The following is a 19,504-nucleotide window of genomic DNA, read 5'->3' as shown; positions in this document are numbered from 1 at the left end:
AAGATAATTTCTGTAAGACTAAGCCAAATGGAGAATTTAACTCCTGAGTTAACCAGAATATTTGTTACTAACATCTATTCCTAGCAGTATAAATAACATCTCATTACAAGTTTTAAAGTTAACTTTGATCTTTGCTAAGTATTTATAATAAATTTCAAATTATTAGAACTTGAGGTAAGAACATCTTTAGTATTTCTATAAAGACATCCTATCTTATTTATAATGTAAAGGTATTCAGTCACAAGTAAGAATGTAATATGTATTATTTACTAAATTTGAATATTAATGACCCTTTTACTTCTGACTTTGGACATCAAAATTTTATTTCATCTTTGCCCACCCCTCTAAAGTGAAGAATAATTAAAATAGAAAAATCAGTATTTTTGGTTTTTTTTTTACCTGGTTTTAAAAGAAGTAAGGAAGATAGAAAAAACAAATATAGTATATGAGTTTAAAAGTGATTTTTGTGGGACGCCTGGGTGGCTCACTTGGTTGAGTGTCTTGACTTCGGCTCATGGCTTGTGGGCTTGATCCCCTTGTCGGGCTCTGCGCTGACAGCTCAGAGCCTGGAGCCTGCTTCAGATTCTGTGTCTCCCTCTCTCTCTGCCCCTCCCCCACTTGTTCTCTCTCTCTGCCCCTCCCCCACTCGTTCTCTTTCTCTCTGTCTCTCTCTCTTTCAAAAATAAATAAACGTTAAAGTGATCGATCTACCACAATGAGATAGCACTACACGCCTATCAGAATGGCTAAAATAGTGACAATGGCTAAAATAGTGACAACAATGTAGAGAAGCTAGATCATTCCTATATTGCTGGTGGGAATGTAAATGATAACTGCCACTCTGGAAAAGAGAACAATAGTTTCTTACAAACTAAACATGTGCTTATCATACGTCCCAGCAGTTATACCCTTGGGCATTATCCCAGAAAATAAAAACTTACATTCACACAAAAACTAGTGTGCACATGTTCACAGAAGCTTATTTCTTAATAGATCAAAATCTAGAATTAACCCAGATGTCCTTCAACAGGTGAATAGTTAAAATTATGGTACATCACACCATGGAATACTTCTCAGCAATAAAGAGAAACAAACTGTTGATAAAACATATATTGTATGATCCCACTTCGGTATCTAGAATAGGCAAATTAAATTCGTAGACAAGAAATAGAATTAAGGGGCCAGGAGGAAAGAAAATGGGGAGTTTTATCTAATGGGTACAGAGTTTCTATTTTGGGATGATGAAGTTCTGGAAGTAGAGAGTAGAAATATTTTTATGATATTGTGAATGTACTTAGTGTCACTGAATTATACTCTTAAAAATAACTAAAATGGTAAATTTTATGTTACATATATTTTACAACAAATTTTTAAAAAAGAGTAAGCTTTTGATACATGCAGGAACTTTGGAAGAAAGAAAACAATCTTGAGTTATTTGTTCTGTGATTCCATTTATATAAAATTCTTGAAATATCAAAATCATTGAGATGGAAAACATATTAGTGGTTGCCAGGATTGAGATAGGTGGCTGTGGCTGTAAAAGGATAGCATTGAGGGATCTTTATCATGGAACTGTTGACTGGTGATAGTCACAGGAAACTGGATATGTGATAACACTGAATAAAACTAAGTATACACACAAATGAATGCATGCAAAATGGGTGAAATCTGAATAAGGTCTAAGTTTTTATCAATGTTGATTTCCTCTACTGTAGTTATGCTGAATACTACCATTGGGGGAAATTAGTTGGAGAGTTTACAGATTCTCTCTGTATTATTTCTTAGGATTCATGTGAATCTGCTATTGTTTTAAAATAAAAAGTTTTTTAAAAATAACCATTGTGGGGAGCTATGCACCTATATTGAGCTCAGCTCTATATTGTTTCATTGAATGTTCCCCTCACCTTTTGAGGTATTTTTATCCTAACTGTACAGGTAAGGAAAGCAAGACTCAGAGCTGAGAGCACTTGACCAAGTCATTTGTTCAGGTCTTCCTCACTCCCAAATTCAGATTCTTCAATTGAACTCTACTCCTCTCTGAGCTAAGGTGACTAGACTTGGTGAACCTTAGCTGAACCTGGGTACAGAATGTTTCTCTGCCCCCTTTTAGCAGCTTCCAGCACAACTGTCAACAGGGAAGATTAGAACTTCTCCCAGCTTTCCTTCATGCCCAGATAAGCTCTGTTAGAAAGAACTTTGGTTCTAGGGCATTTGTTCTTCAGTGCATCGAGTCTGGTCACACGATATCTATTTGTCAACAGTTGAAAATAAACAAGATTGGGGCACTGAGGTGGCTCAGTCAGTTGAGCATCCAACTCTTGATTTTGGTCATGATCTCAAGGTTCATTAGTTCAAGCCCCACATTGGGCTCTGCACTGACAGCACAGAGTCTACTTGGGATTCTCTCTCTCTCCCTCTCTCTCTCCACCCCTACTTGTGCTATCTCTCTAAATAAACTTGAGAGAGAGAAAAGAAACAAGATTATTTTCCTCCAAAACCCTCAGATTATTTCATCTTCTTGTCTATCCCTGATTCCTCTCCTTGCCCTCTCCTTTTACAATATAGTAATATCTGAATTTATTAATTTATAATAACTGAAACCCTCATTTAAATCAATAAATTACCTCCTCTGGGTCTATTTTATTTTCAAGCTTAACTGTGGAGGGATAGATTTTGTTATACAAACACTTGCAGGATTATCATTCAACATAGATACTTCTTTTCTCCTCCTTGCTTCTTTCATTCTTCCCTCCTTCTCTCTTTCTTTCTTCCATCAGAAGGTTGGCCACACTATTTATCCATGTTGTGCCTGTCTGTGTCATTTTTTCAAAGGCCCTACTTCCACTGTCAGAAGTATCATGGTTTGGATAATAAATTATATGATCATCCACTCAGAAAGACATCAGTCTGCCTTCCTGAGATCCATGCATGTTTGACAAATACTTTAAACCACTAACAGTGTGTTTATACATAGGTGATTTTTATTGGAAGAGGATCTATAACTTGAAACAGTCTCAAAAAAGACAAAAAAAGAGCTATTTAATAACTTTTCCATTTTTGTCCTTACTGCTAACTGGCATGGAACTGTAAAGTCACATTCCCAAGAAATAGACTCTGGCCCTGTTCATCTTCTTCTACCAGGTTACAGATTATCTTCTAGATTATAGATTAGCTACCCTGGGGTCAAATGCAATCTCCTGATCTGTCTCTGGGTGATTAGGAAATAGGGCTACCCATACAAAACTTAATAAGTTTTGCTGCAAAGGAGCCATAGGGGTCTGAGGACAGTATGTGGCATTCCTAGTACCTCATTAAACAAATATTTTTTGAATATATTACTGTTATTCTGGGTAAGGTCCTATGACTTGTATTGTGAAATGAACAGGTAAATTCAGAATCCTGGCATCATGGCACCTGGGTGGCTCAGTTGGGTGAGACTCAGACTCTTGATCTCGGTTCAGGTCATGATCTCATGGTTCCTGGGTTCAACCCCCACGTCGGACTATGTGCGGGGAGGGGATTCTCTCCCTCTCCTTCTGTCTCTGCCCTGCCCCATGGACGTGCACATACACACTCTCTCAAAATAAATGAATAAACATTAAAAAAAAATTCTGGCCACAAAAAAATACAAACAACCAAAATGTCCATGAACTGAAGAATGGATAAATAAAATGTAAATCCATATACTGGAATATTATTTGTCAATAAAAAAGAATGAAGTGCTAATACTTGCTACCACATGGAAGAACCTTGAAAAACATTATGTTAAATGAAAGAAGCCAGTCATGAAAGACTATCTACGGTGTTATTCTTTGTGTAGGAAGTGTCTATAATAGACGAATCTATAGAGACAGAGAGTGGCTTAATGGTTACCTAGGACCCAGGGAGATGGGTTGGATGTGGAGTGAGTGCTAATCGGTATAGCATTTGGGGTGATGAAAATGTTCTAAAGCTGCTGATGGTTGCACAGTTCTGAATGAATATACATATTATCAATCCATTGAATTGTATGGTGAATTTACATTGGTAAATTGTATTATATTTTAATAAAGCTGTTAAATAATAATCCTGACTTCAAGAAATTTATAGTCTGTAGGAGGTAAGATGAGTACAAATACTTACAAATAGAAGAAAGAGATTGTAAATACTATTTAAGTGAGAATCTGGAACATGTTGACATATTTTATATATTGGTCATAGGATTCACCTTTAATTCTCTGAGAGCTGAAGTATATGGAGAGAGAGAGATGATTACATACAGTTTTGAATGGGTTTGGAGATCAGAAGTTTCATGGAAGAAGTTGAATTTGAATTAGAGTATAAATCAATAACTTTTGTATTTAAAAAAATAGGAAAAAAATGATGGGAAGGTCCTTCTAGGCCAAGAGTTCCAAAGCTATCTGAGACTTAAAACTATTCTTAGAAATAAAAGCCAGAGAATAAAGCAAAAAACTGAACCTGACTAGAATATTATTCATTTTAATGTATTTAAAATGGTTACAGTGGCCTTGGACCCTAGGTTTTCTATAACCACTCCAATTCAAATATTCTTTTCTTCTCCAGTAAGCTCTAGATGTTAAAAAGCAGTTTACTGGACCTAAGCAGGGCACATTTTGAATGTTTATCAAAAAGAACCTCAATAGCTTAGGGCACCTGAGTGGCTCAGTGATCAAGTCATGATCTCACAGTTCATGAGTTTGGGCTTTGTGTTGGGCTCTGTGCTGACAGCATGGAGCCTGCTTGGGATTCTCTTTCTCCCTCTCTCTGACCCTCCCCTGCTTGCATATGCATGCCCATGTACTTTCTCTCCAAATAAGTAAAGTTTAAAAAGAAGAACCTCAATAGCCCAAGTGAACCAGATCAGTAAGGCCTAACTTACATGCCACTCAACTATATTATAATTGATTTCTACCAGTTTTCATGTCAGCAGTTGAACATAATATATTTTTGAGCTGTTAACTTTTGAGCTGTTTAATATCAACTAAAATTACAAAGTGAAATTGTGGCATTATAAAGTATTATTGCCCCCCCAATACCAAAAAAGAATATAACTAAAGCCTCCATAGGTACCTGACATTTTAGCCATAGCTAACACTAATATTTATTGACTCATTGATTCATTGATTGATTGATTCATTCATTCATGTATGTATGTTAGAGCACCTGTGTGAGCAGGGGAGAAGGGCAGAGGGAGAGATTGAGAAAATCATAAGCAGGCTCAATGCTCAGCGCAGAACCCAACATAGGGCTCAATCCCCCAACCCTGGAATCATCATGTGAGCCAAAATCAAGCATCAGGTGCTCAACAAAGTGAACCACCCAGGCGCCCCCTAATACTGTTATTGACAAAAAAATTATATAGTCTAAAGAGATAATTATCTTATGTGGCCTCTTGCTAATTTGGACTACTTTTGCTGGAGGCCATTAAAATATCTTGGAATTTCTGTGTATCAGCATTTAAACTGTATCTCCCAGACTACCTGGAAAGAAACAGGCTTTGTGAACATGAAGGGAAATATTTTGCACAATATGATATGCATTATCATAGATGTTTACTTTATAAAAGCATTTTGAAAATCTGACTTTTTAACCTTCATAAAAATAACAATTTTAAACAGATTCTATAGTTTAATAACCACTTTTTAATTAATATGTTTCAGTTCTGGAGGTGGTTTTTGGCAAACCTGGCCTCTGGTGGAGCTGCTGGAGCAACATCCTTATGTGTAGTTTATCCATTAGACTTTGCCCGAACCCGATTAGGTGCTGATATTGGAAAAGGTATAGAATTTTCGAAAATACTACTCTTCCTTATTTGCGTTTTGAGTGAAGTATTATTTATTGTAGAGTTATACTATAGCAACGTGAAATACATTCTAAAAATCTTATCTCAACCAAATGGTAGAATAATAAGGCCTAAAGATTACTACTTTTTTCTTTTCCCTCAAAAGAAGGAAGGAGAAGGCCATTACTGCAATAACAAAAGAGCAGATATGAAGATGGCTCGTAACTTCCAGTTTTTTCCTAGAGAGCCACCTCTTAGATCCCTCCCTGAATTTATTCCTGTTTCAACTATGGCTCCTCTCTAGGCTACATGTACAGTTCTAATCCCAGAGATTCCCTTTGCCTCTGTCCTTATTTATCATATCTTCCTCTGTTTTTGTTACACTCTTATTTTGGTAGATTATATTCTTATATAGTCTCCTGAGCTTTTTGAGCAGATAGGAGATATATTGGGATCTTGAATGTCTAAAAATATCTCTGTTTTTACCCTTTTACTTAATATTTGACCATATTTACAATTCTAGTTTAAAGTCACTTTCTTGGGGGGCGCCTGGGTGGCGCAGTCGGTTAAGCGTCCGACTTCAGCCAGGTCACGATCTTGCGGTCCGTGAGTTCGAGCCCCACGTCAGGCTCTGGGCTGATGGCTCAGAGCCTGGAGCCTGTTTCCGATTCTGTGTCTCCCTCTCTCTCTGCCCCTTCCCCGTTCATGCTCTGTCTCTCTCTGTCCCAAAAATAAATAAAAAACGTTGAAAAAAAAAAAAATAAATAAATAAAGTCACTTTCTTGGGGCACCTGGGTGGCTGAGTTGGTTAAGTGTCCGACTTCAGCTCATGATCTCGCGGGGTCATGACCGTGAGGTCATGATCTCACGGTTTGTGGGTTCAAGCCCTGTGTCGGGTTCTGTGCTGACAGCTCAGAGCCTGGAGCCCGCTTCAGATTCTGTGTCCCCCTCTCTCTCTGCCCCTCCCCTGCTAGTGCTCTGTCTCAAAAATTTATTTACTTACTTAATGTTTATTTACATTAAAAAAATTAAAAAAAAATAAAAATAAAGTCACTTTCACAATTTTGAAAACATTTCTCTGGACTGTTGTTTCTAATATTGCTCTTAAGAAACCAATCTCTTAACTGCCGATCCTTTTGTATGTGACTTTTCTTTTTAATTACCTTTTGTCCCTAATGATCTTGACATTTCACAATGATACATCTTTGTGTGAGGCTTTTTTCTGCAGTTGTGGAAGAACTGGCCCCAGTAGGGGCTATCAATTGGCCCCATTCAGTCTGGAGCCTTGTGTTCAGTTCTGAGGATGGCAGAGGAGTAAGGCACTTGGCTTCTTGGGGATGAGGTTTTGAGCATTCATATGTTACATTGCTTTCACCTCAAGAGCAATACTCTAATTTCTAAGTCTTTCTGAGGTTATTGGAGTAAAACAGCTTGCTTTTCTCTCTGCAAGAAAGTAAGTTTCAACTTTTTCTGCTCTACTGAGTGAGTTATCACTCTTCCATCTCCTTTCCATCTTGCTGATATTTGTGGATTTCATTCTGTGTCATGTACTGTTCTTGCCTATATACCTTTAAACCTGTTTTATTCTTTTATTACCATTTTCATAGAATTTCTTAAAGCAAGAGATTCATTTGACAAATACTTATTGAGTACCTCTGCACTCAATCAAGGCTCTGCCTCAGATATGAGATTAGAGACACAAGGGGAAAGGGGAAGACACAAAGGTCAAGGGGAAAACACAAGTAAAAAAAAAAAAAAAAAAAAAGAATAAATGACTAAAATATACTGTCATTTAGCAATAAACGACATGAAAAAATATTGAGGGAGCAGGGAGTGACATCAGTTTTAGATAAGTGATCAGAGAAAATGTCTCAGAAGGGGTAGCAGTTTGAATAAAGATGAAAATATGAGTTCCAACTATCATGTTTAACTGGCATTTTCTTGTTATTGCTAAGAAAGTGAAAAAAAACTCTCTTATTTTTAGTTCAGTTCTGTAATTTTTTTCTCTCAAAATTGGGAGAATTTAGTTTATTTTGAAAGATTATATTCTATATACAATTACTTTAAAATATTGTAAAGGAGTTCTAGGTGAAGGGAAAATAAAAATGAAACCAGCAAACACTAGAAAAATATGATAATTCATCTAAACTATTAATCCTTAAAATTGCTAGTTCTTGGCTTTGTCTTTTTGCTGTTTCTGTCTTTCTGCTTTTCAACTTAAGTAAGTTGTGGGGTATTTTTATTTTATTTTTCTGAACCCTAGTTAGTAGCTTCTGGTAATTTTGTTGAAATGTTTTAGGCAAGTCAAATTGGTTGAAATATGTTGCTTTTATTTGCTTATTTTTTTTTTTAGTTTATTTATTTTGAGAGAGATTGTGTGTGAGAAGGGGAGAGAGAGAGAGAGAGAGAGAGAGAGAGAAAGAGAAAGAGAGAGAAAGAGGGAATCCCAGACAGGTTCCAAGCTGTCAGCACAGAGTCTAATGTGGTACTGGATCCTATGAACTGTGAGATTATGACCTGAACTGAAATCAAGAGCCCAATGCTTAACTAACTGAGCCACCCAGGCACCCCTAGATTGCTTTTATAAGAGATTAGTATTTTCAGTTAAAATATGTTAAGATACTAGGGGCGCCTGGGTGGCGTAGTCAGTTAAGCGTCCGACTTCAGCCAGGTCACGATCTCGTGGTCCGTGAGTTCGAGCCCCGCATCGGGCTCTGGGCTGATGGCTCGGAGCCTGGAGCCTGCTTCCGATTCTGTGTCTCCCTCTCTCTCTGCCCCTCCCCCGTTCATGCTCTGTCTCTCTCTGTCCCAAAAATAAATAAAAAACGTTGAAAAAAAAAATATGTTAAGATACTATTTGAAATCTTAATTCTCTGTAAACAAATGAGAGGATTTTCATTTGTGTCCTTTTTTATTAGAAAGATTTCTAAATGGCAGTTTCAGATCATTTAAGTCTGTAAGATTAATTATTTTGATTAAACTGTTTATCTGATATGTAAGGTTGCTAATACATTTTAAATGGTTTTATTTTAGGTCCTGAAGAGCGGCAATTCAAGGGTTTAGGTGACTGTATTATAAAAATAGCAAAATCGGATGGAATTGTTGGTTTGTACCAAGGGTTTGGTGTTTCAGTTCAGGGCATCATTGTGTACCGAGCCTCCTATTTTGGAGCATATGACACCGTTAAGGTAATTTGAGGCTTTAGCTGCTGTATATTAAATACCTGGTTTGTTTCTTTTTATTGTTTTAATGAGTAGTTTGTTTAGCAGATATGTTTACTTTTAATTATGGAAATGAAAATAAATGATGAAATAAGAGACATTATAGAATTTTGTTTAATCATGACTTTGCCATAACCTTATTAAATTATAACTCGATTATGGATCTCACTTTACATATAAAGCATAAACCCAAACATTAAGTTTTTGTGCTGTTTGCAACTGAACAACTCACTGTATATTGTGTTACAAATAGAAAACATGCTAATTAGGCTTACATCATAATCAAATCTTTAGCATATAAAAAGACACCTTCTAACAGGTTTTCTGATTTTACATTCACTTTATTACCACTTATCATAAAGTAGGAAAGAGGAAGATTGTAATTATAGCTACCATTTTTTGAGTTACTACTTAGTTCTAGGAACTTTGTTAAGTGTTTTCTTGCAATTTCCTAGGGTAGCTTTTAATATCCTCATATTGAAGATAATCTAGAAATCATTAAGTAATTTATGTTAAGTGGCAAAAATCCCATGTTCTCAGTCACCTCCAAAAGGAAGCAATGAAATTAAGATCAGTATTACTTACTAAATAAGATGAAGACTTCAGAGAAATTTTGTTTTACATATTGTTTCTGCTTTCCCTCATTAGCATAAATATAATTGTTGAAGGTCATTTTTTTTTTTAAGTTTATTTTGAGAGCGAGCAAGTGTGAGTTAGGGAGGGGCAGAGAGGGAGAGAAAGAATCCCAAGCAGGCTTAGCACTGTCAGCATGGAGCCCAGAGCCTGACTCAGGGCTCCACTTCATGAATCATGAGATGGTGACCTGAGGCAAAGTCAAGAGTCATGACGCTTAACCGACTGAACCACCCAGCAGTTCTGAAGGTCATTTTTATTGTGGTCTAGACATGTTACTTTTAGTTTGGTGTGTATTTTTTAGACAGATTAAATTAATGGAAATTAACATGCTCTTATGTATGTTTATTTAGTAATGGAAAATTTTATGTGTGTTCTTCCTCTGCTTTTCTCTATCATCACCTGTAGTAGTTGTGAAATTTAGGAGTGTTTCTTCACTAGCTTAGAGTTTTAAAGCTGCTTATCAAATACTGTTGATGATAATATCAGGCATTCTTTAATTTTTAACTCTGTGAGGAAGAGCCATGGAAGAACTTTTTTGGTCACTGGCTGCTATCTCTCCTAGTGTTTGCCATTAATAACAAATCTCTGATAATAGCAAATATGCTTTTTTCTTTCAGGTATGCTTTTAAAGTGAAGCCATGTACGGCATACTTCTTTCTTACTGATCTCCTAATATTAATCTTTCCACATTAAATCAAACTATGTTTTGTTGCATTTGAAGTATAATTGAACCCTCTTTCATTATAGGAGTTACTCTTTGACTTAAGAATTTAAGATATTTTGGAAATTTAGATGGTTACTTGACATGTTTTTCTTTTCTAGGGCTTATTACCAAAACCAAAGGAAACCCCGTTTCTTGTCTCCTTTTTCATTGCTCAAGTTGTGACCACATGCTCTGGAATTCTCTCTTATCCCTTTGACACAGTTAGAAGACGCATGATGATGCAGGTATTATATTATTATTTGTGAACCTAATTGAATTTTCTAATATCTTTGATATTCAAATATAAACTTACTCAAATTTTAGAGAAATTGTGGCCAAAAGGCAGGACGTCTGTTTTATTTACTAAAAATAAATGTATGATGTGTTCTTGTATCCTTTCTTATCCCCAAACAAACTTCATCCAGCAAAAGTTTCTTCCTCTTTTGTTATCAAAATAGAAATTCTTTCCACTCCTATAACATATCTGAAAGGTGGAGGGGGATGGCAGGGATTGGAGGGGGATGGCACAGATTGGATGAGTATGTCTATCTTAAATGAATATTAGGTTAAGTACAGTAAGCCCTGTCACAAGCCATTGACATGTTGTTATTTGTTGTAGTATATTTTAATAAAGGAAATAATTTTTAACTCTGAGGATGAAAACTTGTTTTAATGATCTATGTTCTAAATATAAATCTCCAAATCAAAATTTTGGTACATCCAGCTTATTGATGTTACTTGCTACATTCATTTGTTTAGCAAATATTTGAGTGCCTAATCTATGCTATGTTATGGTGACACAAAATAAGGTAGAATCTGCTTCCAAATTAATAGCATAGTATTAAATACATACAGTTAATGGTATAAATCGAATGTGCATAGGTTCCAGGAATGCAACAGAGGGATGGATATCTAAATGTTTAAAGTGATCAGATGTGACCCCTTGGAGAGCTAAATGTCTGTAAATAGATTTTTTTTCTCTAGATAGAGAACATTCTAAACAGAGGAGGGGAAACATATGTAGAGGTATGGCTTGAGAAGTAGTTCAGTATACCTAGATGATAGGTTTCATGAGGGCAGTTAAAAATAATGAGCCCAGAAAGCTAGAATAGTAATAGAGTGCTTATTGTGTCCCAGATACTGTCCTAAGCATTTTGCACTTTAACTCATTTAATTGGCAGAACAATGCCATGAGGTGTAGTTACTATCATTATCTTCATTTTATGTCTACAAATCCTTTAGGCCACCTGAAAAGGTAAAGCATACCTATTATTACTTCACTCACAGACTATTTTTAAAGTTACTCCTGTGTTTCCTCTTGATCTATATCTAGCTGTAGTTTAATACATTGAAAAACTTTTTTAAATGGAAAGTTAATTTGCATATAGACTGTGGATTAGGTAAATAGTACTGTATCAATGTTATATTTTCTGATTTTGATAACTGTACTTTGGATATGCAGGAAAATATTCTTATTCTTATAAAATACACATAGAAGTGTTTGAAGGTAAGGGACATGATAATCTGCCACTTACTCTCACAATAATTCAGAAAAAAATTGTGGGTGTATGAAGTTTTAAAGCTTTTTTTTAAAAATTTTTATTTATTTTTTGAAACAGAAAGAGGAGGCCGTTGAGGGGCATGGAAAGAGGGAGACAGAGGATCCAAAGCAGGCTCTGCACTGACAGCAGAGAGCCCAATGTGGGGTTTGAACTCATGAACCATGAGATCATGACCTGAGCCATATTCGGACGCTTAACCAACCGAGCCATCCAGGCACCCCTAGGGATTTTAGGTATATGTGTGTGTATTGCCAGAACTGCCATAACAAAGTACTAGAGACTGGGTAGCTTAAACGATAGAAATTTATTTTCTCACAGTTCTGGAGGCTAGAAGTCTGAATCAAAGAGTCTAGCAGGGCTGATTTCTTCTGATGACCTTTCTCCTTGGTTTATAGATGGCTGTCTTTTTCCTTGTGTCTTCCTATGGTCTTTTTTCTGTGTCTCTTCTGATAAGGATGGGCAAATTGGATTAGGCCCTACCCTAATAAGCTCATTTAATCTTAATTACCTTTATAAAGACTCCATATCCAAATTTAGTCACATTCTGAGGTACTGGGGATTAGGACTTCAGTATATTAATTTTGTGGGGACACAGCGCAGCCGATAATAGTACTCTTTAATTTTTGTATTTTCATTTATATTCTACAACTTTGTTAAACCCTATTACAAATACTAGTCTATATCTACACTCTGAAGTTTTTTTTTTAAACATAGGTGTATATCTGTGAATAATACTATGTTTCTTCCCCTTATCAATTCTTGCACTTTAAAAAAATTTTTTTTGATGTTTATTTATTTATTTTGAGAGAGAGAGACAGAATCCCAAGCAGCCTCCATGCCACCAGCACAGAGCCTGATGCAGGGCTCGATCCCACAAACCGTGAGATCATGACCTGAGCCGAAACCAAGAGTTAGCCACTTAACCAGCTGAGCCACCCAGGTGTCCCAATTCTTGCACTTTTTATTTCCTTTTCTTGCCTTTCTGCACTGGCTGAGACTTCTGTTTTAGTGTTATACTAAAGAAGTAATAACTGTCAACCTTTTTTTGCTAATCTTATGCCTTTATTGAATTCTTCAGTGTTACATAAATTAATGTTAGCTGGGGGAACCTGCGTGGCTCAATCAGTTCAGCATCTGACTTTGGCTCAGGTTCGTGAGTTTGAGCCCCACATCAGGCTCTCTACTCTTAGTACAGAGCCTGCTTCGGATCCTCTGTCTTCCTCTCTCTCTGCCCCTCTCCCATTCATGTACGTGTGAATGCGCTCTCTCTCTCTCAGAAATAAACATTTAAAAAATAAAGTAAATCTGTTTAAAATTTTTAAAAATGTTACCTGTGGGATTTTGTAGTTATCCTTTATCATATTATGGCTGTTCCTTTCTGTTTTGGGTTGTAGTAGTTTTTAATCATGAGTGGTGGTCATGTTTTTCTATATCTGTTAAGATGATTTCATTTTTTATATGTTAACCTATTATATTACATTAATCTGTTTTCCAGAGCTAAACAAATCTTATGTGCCTGGGATAAACCCAGCTTGGTCACTATGTATTATATTTCTAGCTGGGTTTGACTTCTAGTTTTTGTTTAGGAGTTTTGCATTTTTTCAGTGATTTGGTCTTGTAATTTTTCCTTCCTGTACTCTCCTAGTCTAATTTTGGTACCAGGGTTATGCAGGCCTCATAAAACATGTGGAGGAGTCTTCCACTTGTTCTCTTCTCTAGAATAACTTCCGTAAGATTGGAATTAAATGTTCATTGAATATTTAGTAGGGATCACATTTGAAGCCATCTGGACACATGGTTTTCTCTAAGAGAGGATGTTAAGCAACTAATTGGATTACTTTAATGAATTTCATGTATTCCAATGTTTTATTTTTTTATTCTGTTGGTAAATTATGCTTTTTTAGGAGTTTGTCTATTTCTTCTGAGTTTTCAATTATCATGAAGTTGTTTGTAATATCATCTTGCTTTTTCTTAATCTCTGGATCATCTGCAGTGATGTTACATTTGATGTTTCTAAGAAATTTAGAGACTTTCTTGTTTTTCCTCAAATAGTGTTTCTAGAAATTTTTCAGTAAAATATTTCAAGTAACTTTGACTTTGTATACTTTCTGTTATATTTATTTCCTATTTCCTTTATTTCTGTGGGCTGTGTTCTTATTTCTACTTTCTCTAGGTTTATTTTCTAAAAATGTTTAGATTGTTCATTAATTTTCAGCCTTTGCTTTCTGATATTTCAAAGTCATTAATTTCCTTATAAGTTACTACCCAAGCTTAATTTTAGTTAAGGAGTTTGGTAGTTATTATGAGGCTTTAAATATTTTCTCAGATGTGTTTTTCTTAATAGCCAAACATTTGATATTTTTCTAGTTATCTTTTTTGCTATCGATTTCTCACTTAATTGAAAAGTAGTGAGAGGGTAAATCATAGTATGTGATGTCATCTTTTGAACTTTGTGAAGCCTAACATATGGTCAGTTTTCAAGATGAGAATTCTCCAACCACTGGGTACAGTATTCAATATATGCCCATTGACTCAACATACTTACTCAATACAGTGTTAATTTAATCTATCCTTCGTGCTAAAAAAAAATATGTCTTCAAATGAAAGATATTGGGGCACCTGGCTGGCTCGGTTGAGCAGCTGACTTTGGCTCAGGTCATGATCTCACAGTTCGTGGCTTCGAGCCCCACATCTGGCTCTGTGCTGACAGCTCACAGCCTGGAGCCTGCTTCCATTCTGTGTCTCCCTCTCTCTCTGCCTCTCCCCTGCTTGTGCTGTCTCTCTCTAACATAAATATTAAAAAAAAAAATGTTTTAAGATGAAAGATATTAAAATGACAAATTATTTGTCTTTCTTTACATAGAGTGGTGAGGCTGAACGGCAATATAAAGGAACTTTAGACTGCTTTGTGAAGATATACCAACATGAAGGAATCAATGCATTTTTTCGTGGTGCCTTCTCCAATATCCTTCGTGGTACAGGGGGTGCTTTGGTGTTAGTACTATATGATAAAATTAAAGAACTCCTTAATATAGATATTGGAGGTAGTTCATCAGGAGATTAAATTAAGAAATGCATATATTTAAGTTGTTAAACATACAAATTATATAGCTGCCATTTGTATACAATTTGATAGTGTGTTATTACTGTCAGTATTTTTTAGAGTACTAATTCTACAATAAAGCATATGCTTTTTCAAGGGTTTTAAATACTAAAAATCAGATCAATGTGGGTTTCCTTCCTACTTACTTAGACTCAAACTCAATGTGACATTTTACTTATAAGTAGTATGTTATTTCAGTGTTTAAAATCCTTTTCTTTTATGATGAAAAATTAAAAAGTGTAATGCTAAAATCTAAGATATGCAATTTATTCTTTTTAAATGCTATTCTCTTAATATAACTGTCTTCCCATTTAAAATCATATGATATATTAAATATTTATTAAAAGCTTCTCAGGAGATGTCATCATATTTATGGGTATAAGTAAACTTCTACAACATCTCTATTAAGACAGCTCAGGTATTGTGTATATTTATGTTATCATATAGCTGTTATAAGTACACTTTCTAGATCTGATCATAAAAAATTGATGACTTTATGACTCTATAAACATGTAGTTGTAAAAGAAAAGATATAAAATGGCATGTCTGCTTTTGTCTTTAAGTAAAATCTGGCTAATGTGAATATATCTTGGAACAAAATATATACTCTTGAAAATTAGTTTGTGTACTCTGTATTGATAATAAAGAAAGTTTAAAACTGTTACATATGAGCTTTTTTCCCCCTTGATTCTAACTTTATTAATAAGCAAAGAGTAATAAAATTTTTGTCAGAATTTGGAACTGACTTAAAGACAGAAGACAGGGTTTCCAAGGTTTTGTATAAGAGTCTGTCTTGTTTTTCAGAAATGTCGTAGAAGATAGCACATTTGAAATTCCCAGGATTTTAAAGTTTTAGTGGGTAAAGGAATGTTAAGCTAGAGGGGATAAACTGTAGAGAGATTTTTGAGGGGCTGTGAATGGGCAGAAATGGAGTAGGTGAACTTCCTCCTGCACAAAGGCAAAAAGTACATTTCTAGGAAAATAATCCAGACTATACTTTTTGAATATTTTGGTGTTAACACATGAGGGGAAAAAAAAAAAAAACAACTCTTGAAAACTCTCAACATGATTTCTTGCAGTGGTCAACATAACATAGAAGGTTATAGAAACAAAGTAGAAAATATCTTCCTTTCCTTCTACACTTTTGCTAGTTGTGTTTACCATAACAAAAGGAAGATAAGAGATGGCTCACAGAAAAACAACTAAAATAAACAAATATTAGGAATAGTCTTCCCTGTAAAAGTTTTCAGTTTGTACAGAGACATGCTTAGAGGAAAGAAGTCTTTTTTTTTTTTTAATTTTTTTTTAACGTTTATTTTTGAGACAGAGAGAGACAGAGCATGAACGGGGGAGGGGCAGAGAGAGAGGGAGACACAGAATTGGAAGCAGGCTCCAGGCTCTGAGCCATCAGCCCAGAGCCTGACGTGGGGCTCGAACTCACAGACCGTGAGATCGTGACCTGAGCTGAAGTCGGATGCTTAACCGACTGAGCCACCCAGGCGCCCCAAGGAAAGAAGTCTTTAAAATCCTGAATGTTTTGAATAGAGGGCAAACAGGAATTTAATTATTAGGGACACCTGGGTGGCTCAGTCAATTAAGTGTCCAACTCTTGATTTCAGCTCAGATCATGATCTCATGGTTTGTGAGTTCAAGCCCCATGTCAGAATTCACACTGGCAGTGCAGAGCTTGCTTGGGATTCTCTCTCTCGGGATTCCCCTCCCCTGCTCATGTTCTCTCCCTCTCTCTCCCTCCATCTCCCTCTCTCTCTCTCTCTCTCTCAAAATCAATAAAATTTAAAAAAATTTAATTATTAAATCACTAGACCAGAAAGTATGTTTTTTTTTAATGTTTATTTTTGAAAGAGAGAGAGAGGGAGACAGAGTGTGAGTATGGGTAGGGAAGAGAGAGAGGGAGACACAGAATCTGAAGCAGGCTCCAGGCTCTGAGCTGTCAGCACAGAGCCTGACGCGGGGCTCAAACCCACGAACCGCGAGATCATGACCTGAGCTGAAGCCGTATGCTCAACCGACTGAGCTACCTAGGTGCCGCAGAAAGTCTATTTTTTGAAGTCTGGAAGATGTATACTTAGGACAAAAGGAAGTTAAATGTTACTTATTCTGGACTGAATGAAAACCGTATATTACGTTAAGCTGTTAGTGATTTAAGGTAAGCAAAATCATAATGGAGATTTCATAAGGAAATAATTTTTACAATGTTAATGTAAATGTTGGAAAAGTACATAGCTAAAGTATATTTAAAACGTGTACAGGGGTGTCTGGGTGGCTCAGCTGGTTAGTGTCAGTCTTCCAACTCTTTTGATTTCAGCTCAGGTCATGATCTCACAGTCATGGGATGGAGCCCTACATGAGGCTCCACACTGGGCGTGGAGCCTGCTTAAGATTCTCTTTCCCTCTACCCCTGCCCCCCCTCAAAAAAATTTAAAACTTAAAAACCGTTAAAAAAAATAAATACATAAATAAAATGTGTACGATTTTCCATCTTAAATTACTAGTGCTGCATCTCCTTGCATAGAGAGTCGTCTTGGGTAGGAGTTTTAATTTCCCACCCTGAAACTATGTCCAAATAATACTTAAAATTTCATCCTTAGAGCTACATTCTTTTAGTTCATCTTTACTTATTTCATTAAAATAACATCCTCCTTACAAAAGATAACCTTTTAAATTTGTAGTCCTTTATATTTAATGAAACATCTATTTTGGTGAATTTTACACTTTTTTCTCACAGCAAGTTTTGTTAGAGAAGGAAAAAAAAAAGACGAAATAAGCAACAAAAAATATGTACTAAGTAAGAATCATGAAGGCCCTGAAGAAATTTTTACTACTTTATATTCCTACTCTGGATTGATGCTTTTCATTAATAGAACTTTGGTATGCTTGAATAAAACTTCTGAAATAGTTCCTTTGTTTATAAATGAAAGTTGTGCTATGTAAATAAGAAGTAATACCTTTGTTCCTCTTTAGCTGATTGACTTAAATGTAAATTCAAAGGGGCTCCTTTTCTTCCACCATATCTTAAATGTTAGTATTCTCCAGGGGCCAGTCCAAAGCTCTTTTCTTACTTTATATGGGTTTCCTAGTTCATTTCTTCTGTGTCTTTAGTTTCAAATACCATTTGTATGCCAGTTACAGTCAAGATTTTCCCTTTAGCCTGACCCAGATTCCTCTTTGGAGTTTCCAGATGCAATTCTGTCTGTTGTACCCCTTTCTCTCTGTACCACTGATTTCTCTAATCCAACATTTCTAAAACCTAACTCACTGCTTCAAATCACACTGACTTCTCTTTCCATAAGCTCTATCTTAACAGTACATACCAATTCTACTCAGTCTCCCACACTAGAAACCTGGTTACCACCTTCTACTTCAGTTCAAACACGAAATAGATCACTTGCTCTTATGAAATCTACTTACTAAAAATTGTACGTTTTTATTTTCTTTCCATTTTGACTGTCATTTCCTTGAGGACTTATTGTCACTAATGCAAGATATTTTAATAAGCTTAGTGAGGGTAAAGGCAAAGATTCTGTAACAAAGAGACTCAAAAATATAGTGGTTTAAGCAAGACAAGTGTTTCTCTTAATAGTTTGGAGGGGAGCAGTGTAAGCTATCAGGGTATCTGGTCTATGAACTCCTTCAGAGACCCACCTTCCTTCAGACTTTTTGCTCTGATATCTTAGAACAGAGATTCTTAACCATTTTATGCTGTGGATACCTTTGGCAATCTAAAGCCTGTGGATCCCTTGTAATAGTGTTAAATGAATAAAATACAATACACAGAATTACAAAGGAAACAGTATTTGAAATATGGCTATTAAAATATATAAAAGTACAAATTTGTGATATAGAAATAGGTGCTTCTTTTTAACACATAACAAGGTACAGTGGTCTAATAATTACCATAATTTCATAGTATTGATGCCCATAAATGTTTGAAATTATATATCCAACAGTTATAATGTATGCAAATATCTGATTTCTATTGCTGGGAAAAATCACATACTATTAATACTTCAGTGATTTGTGCCTATATTCATGATTGAAACAAATGTTAACTTTTAGTTAAAGGTTAATTTAAAACACTGCCCCCCCCCCTTAATTCTGTCTGTGGATCCCTTGGGAACACGGGGACTGCCCCCCACCCCTGCTAAAGAACCTCTGTCCTAGAGCTTTGTACTCATTTGCATAGTCAAAGTTGGGTCTCTGGGTAATCTGTGTTTCCATTTACAGGAAAAGGGAAAATTAAATCAGGGCAGGTGGAAGGGATTTTAACCAAGTAAGGTGGAAGCTGCTCATGTTACATATATACACACTGGTGACTTTAGTCACATGGCTTTAGTTACAAAGAAGATGAGAAATAATAGTCTGCAGTTGAGCAGCCATGTGTACAAAACAAAATAATAGTTTTTTAAAAATAACTAGTAGTCTACCACAGTCTTTTAAGTGACCATTGTGTATCCAGTCTCACCTTGCTCTAATCCA

At 35.7% G+C, this 19,504-nt stretch overlaps 1 protein-coding gene across 1 annotated transcript in view; it reads left to right on the top strand.

The window, feature by feature from the left end:
• The window catches only part of SLC25A31 (solute carrier family 25 member 31), a 28,598-nt gene extending 12,927 nt beyond the window's left edge, over positions 1 to 15,671 (top strand). Inside the window, exons 3-6 of the mRNA XM_058721426.1 lie at positions 5,661 to 5,778; positions 8,816 to 8,970; positions 10,462 to 10,587; positions 14,768 to 15,671. Coding sequence (XP_058577409.1) covers positions 5,661 to 5,778; positions 8,816 to 8,970; positions 10,462 to 10,587; positions 14,768 to 14,968 — 600 coding nt within the window. The 3' untranslated portion in view covers positions 14,969 to 15,671. The remainder of the gene's footprint in view (positions 1 to 5,660; positions 5,779 to 8,815; positions 8,971 to 10,461; positions 10,588 to 14,767) is intronic.
• The last annotated feature ends 3,833 nt before the right edge of the window (positions 15,672 to 19,504 follow it).

The sequence above is a fragment of the Neofelis nebulosa genome, chromosome 3, assembly GCF_028018385.1.
Source record: "Neofelis nebulosa isolate mNeoNeb1 chromosome 3, mNeoNeb1.pri, whole genome shotgun sequence".
Classification (NCBI taxonomy): Eukaryota; Metazoa; Chordata; class Mammalia; order Carnivora; family Felidae; genus Neofelis; species Neofelis nebulosa.
This window is presented reverse-complemented; position numbering and strand designations above follow the sequence as displayed.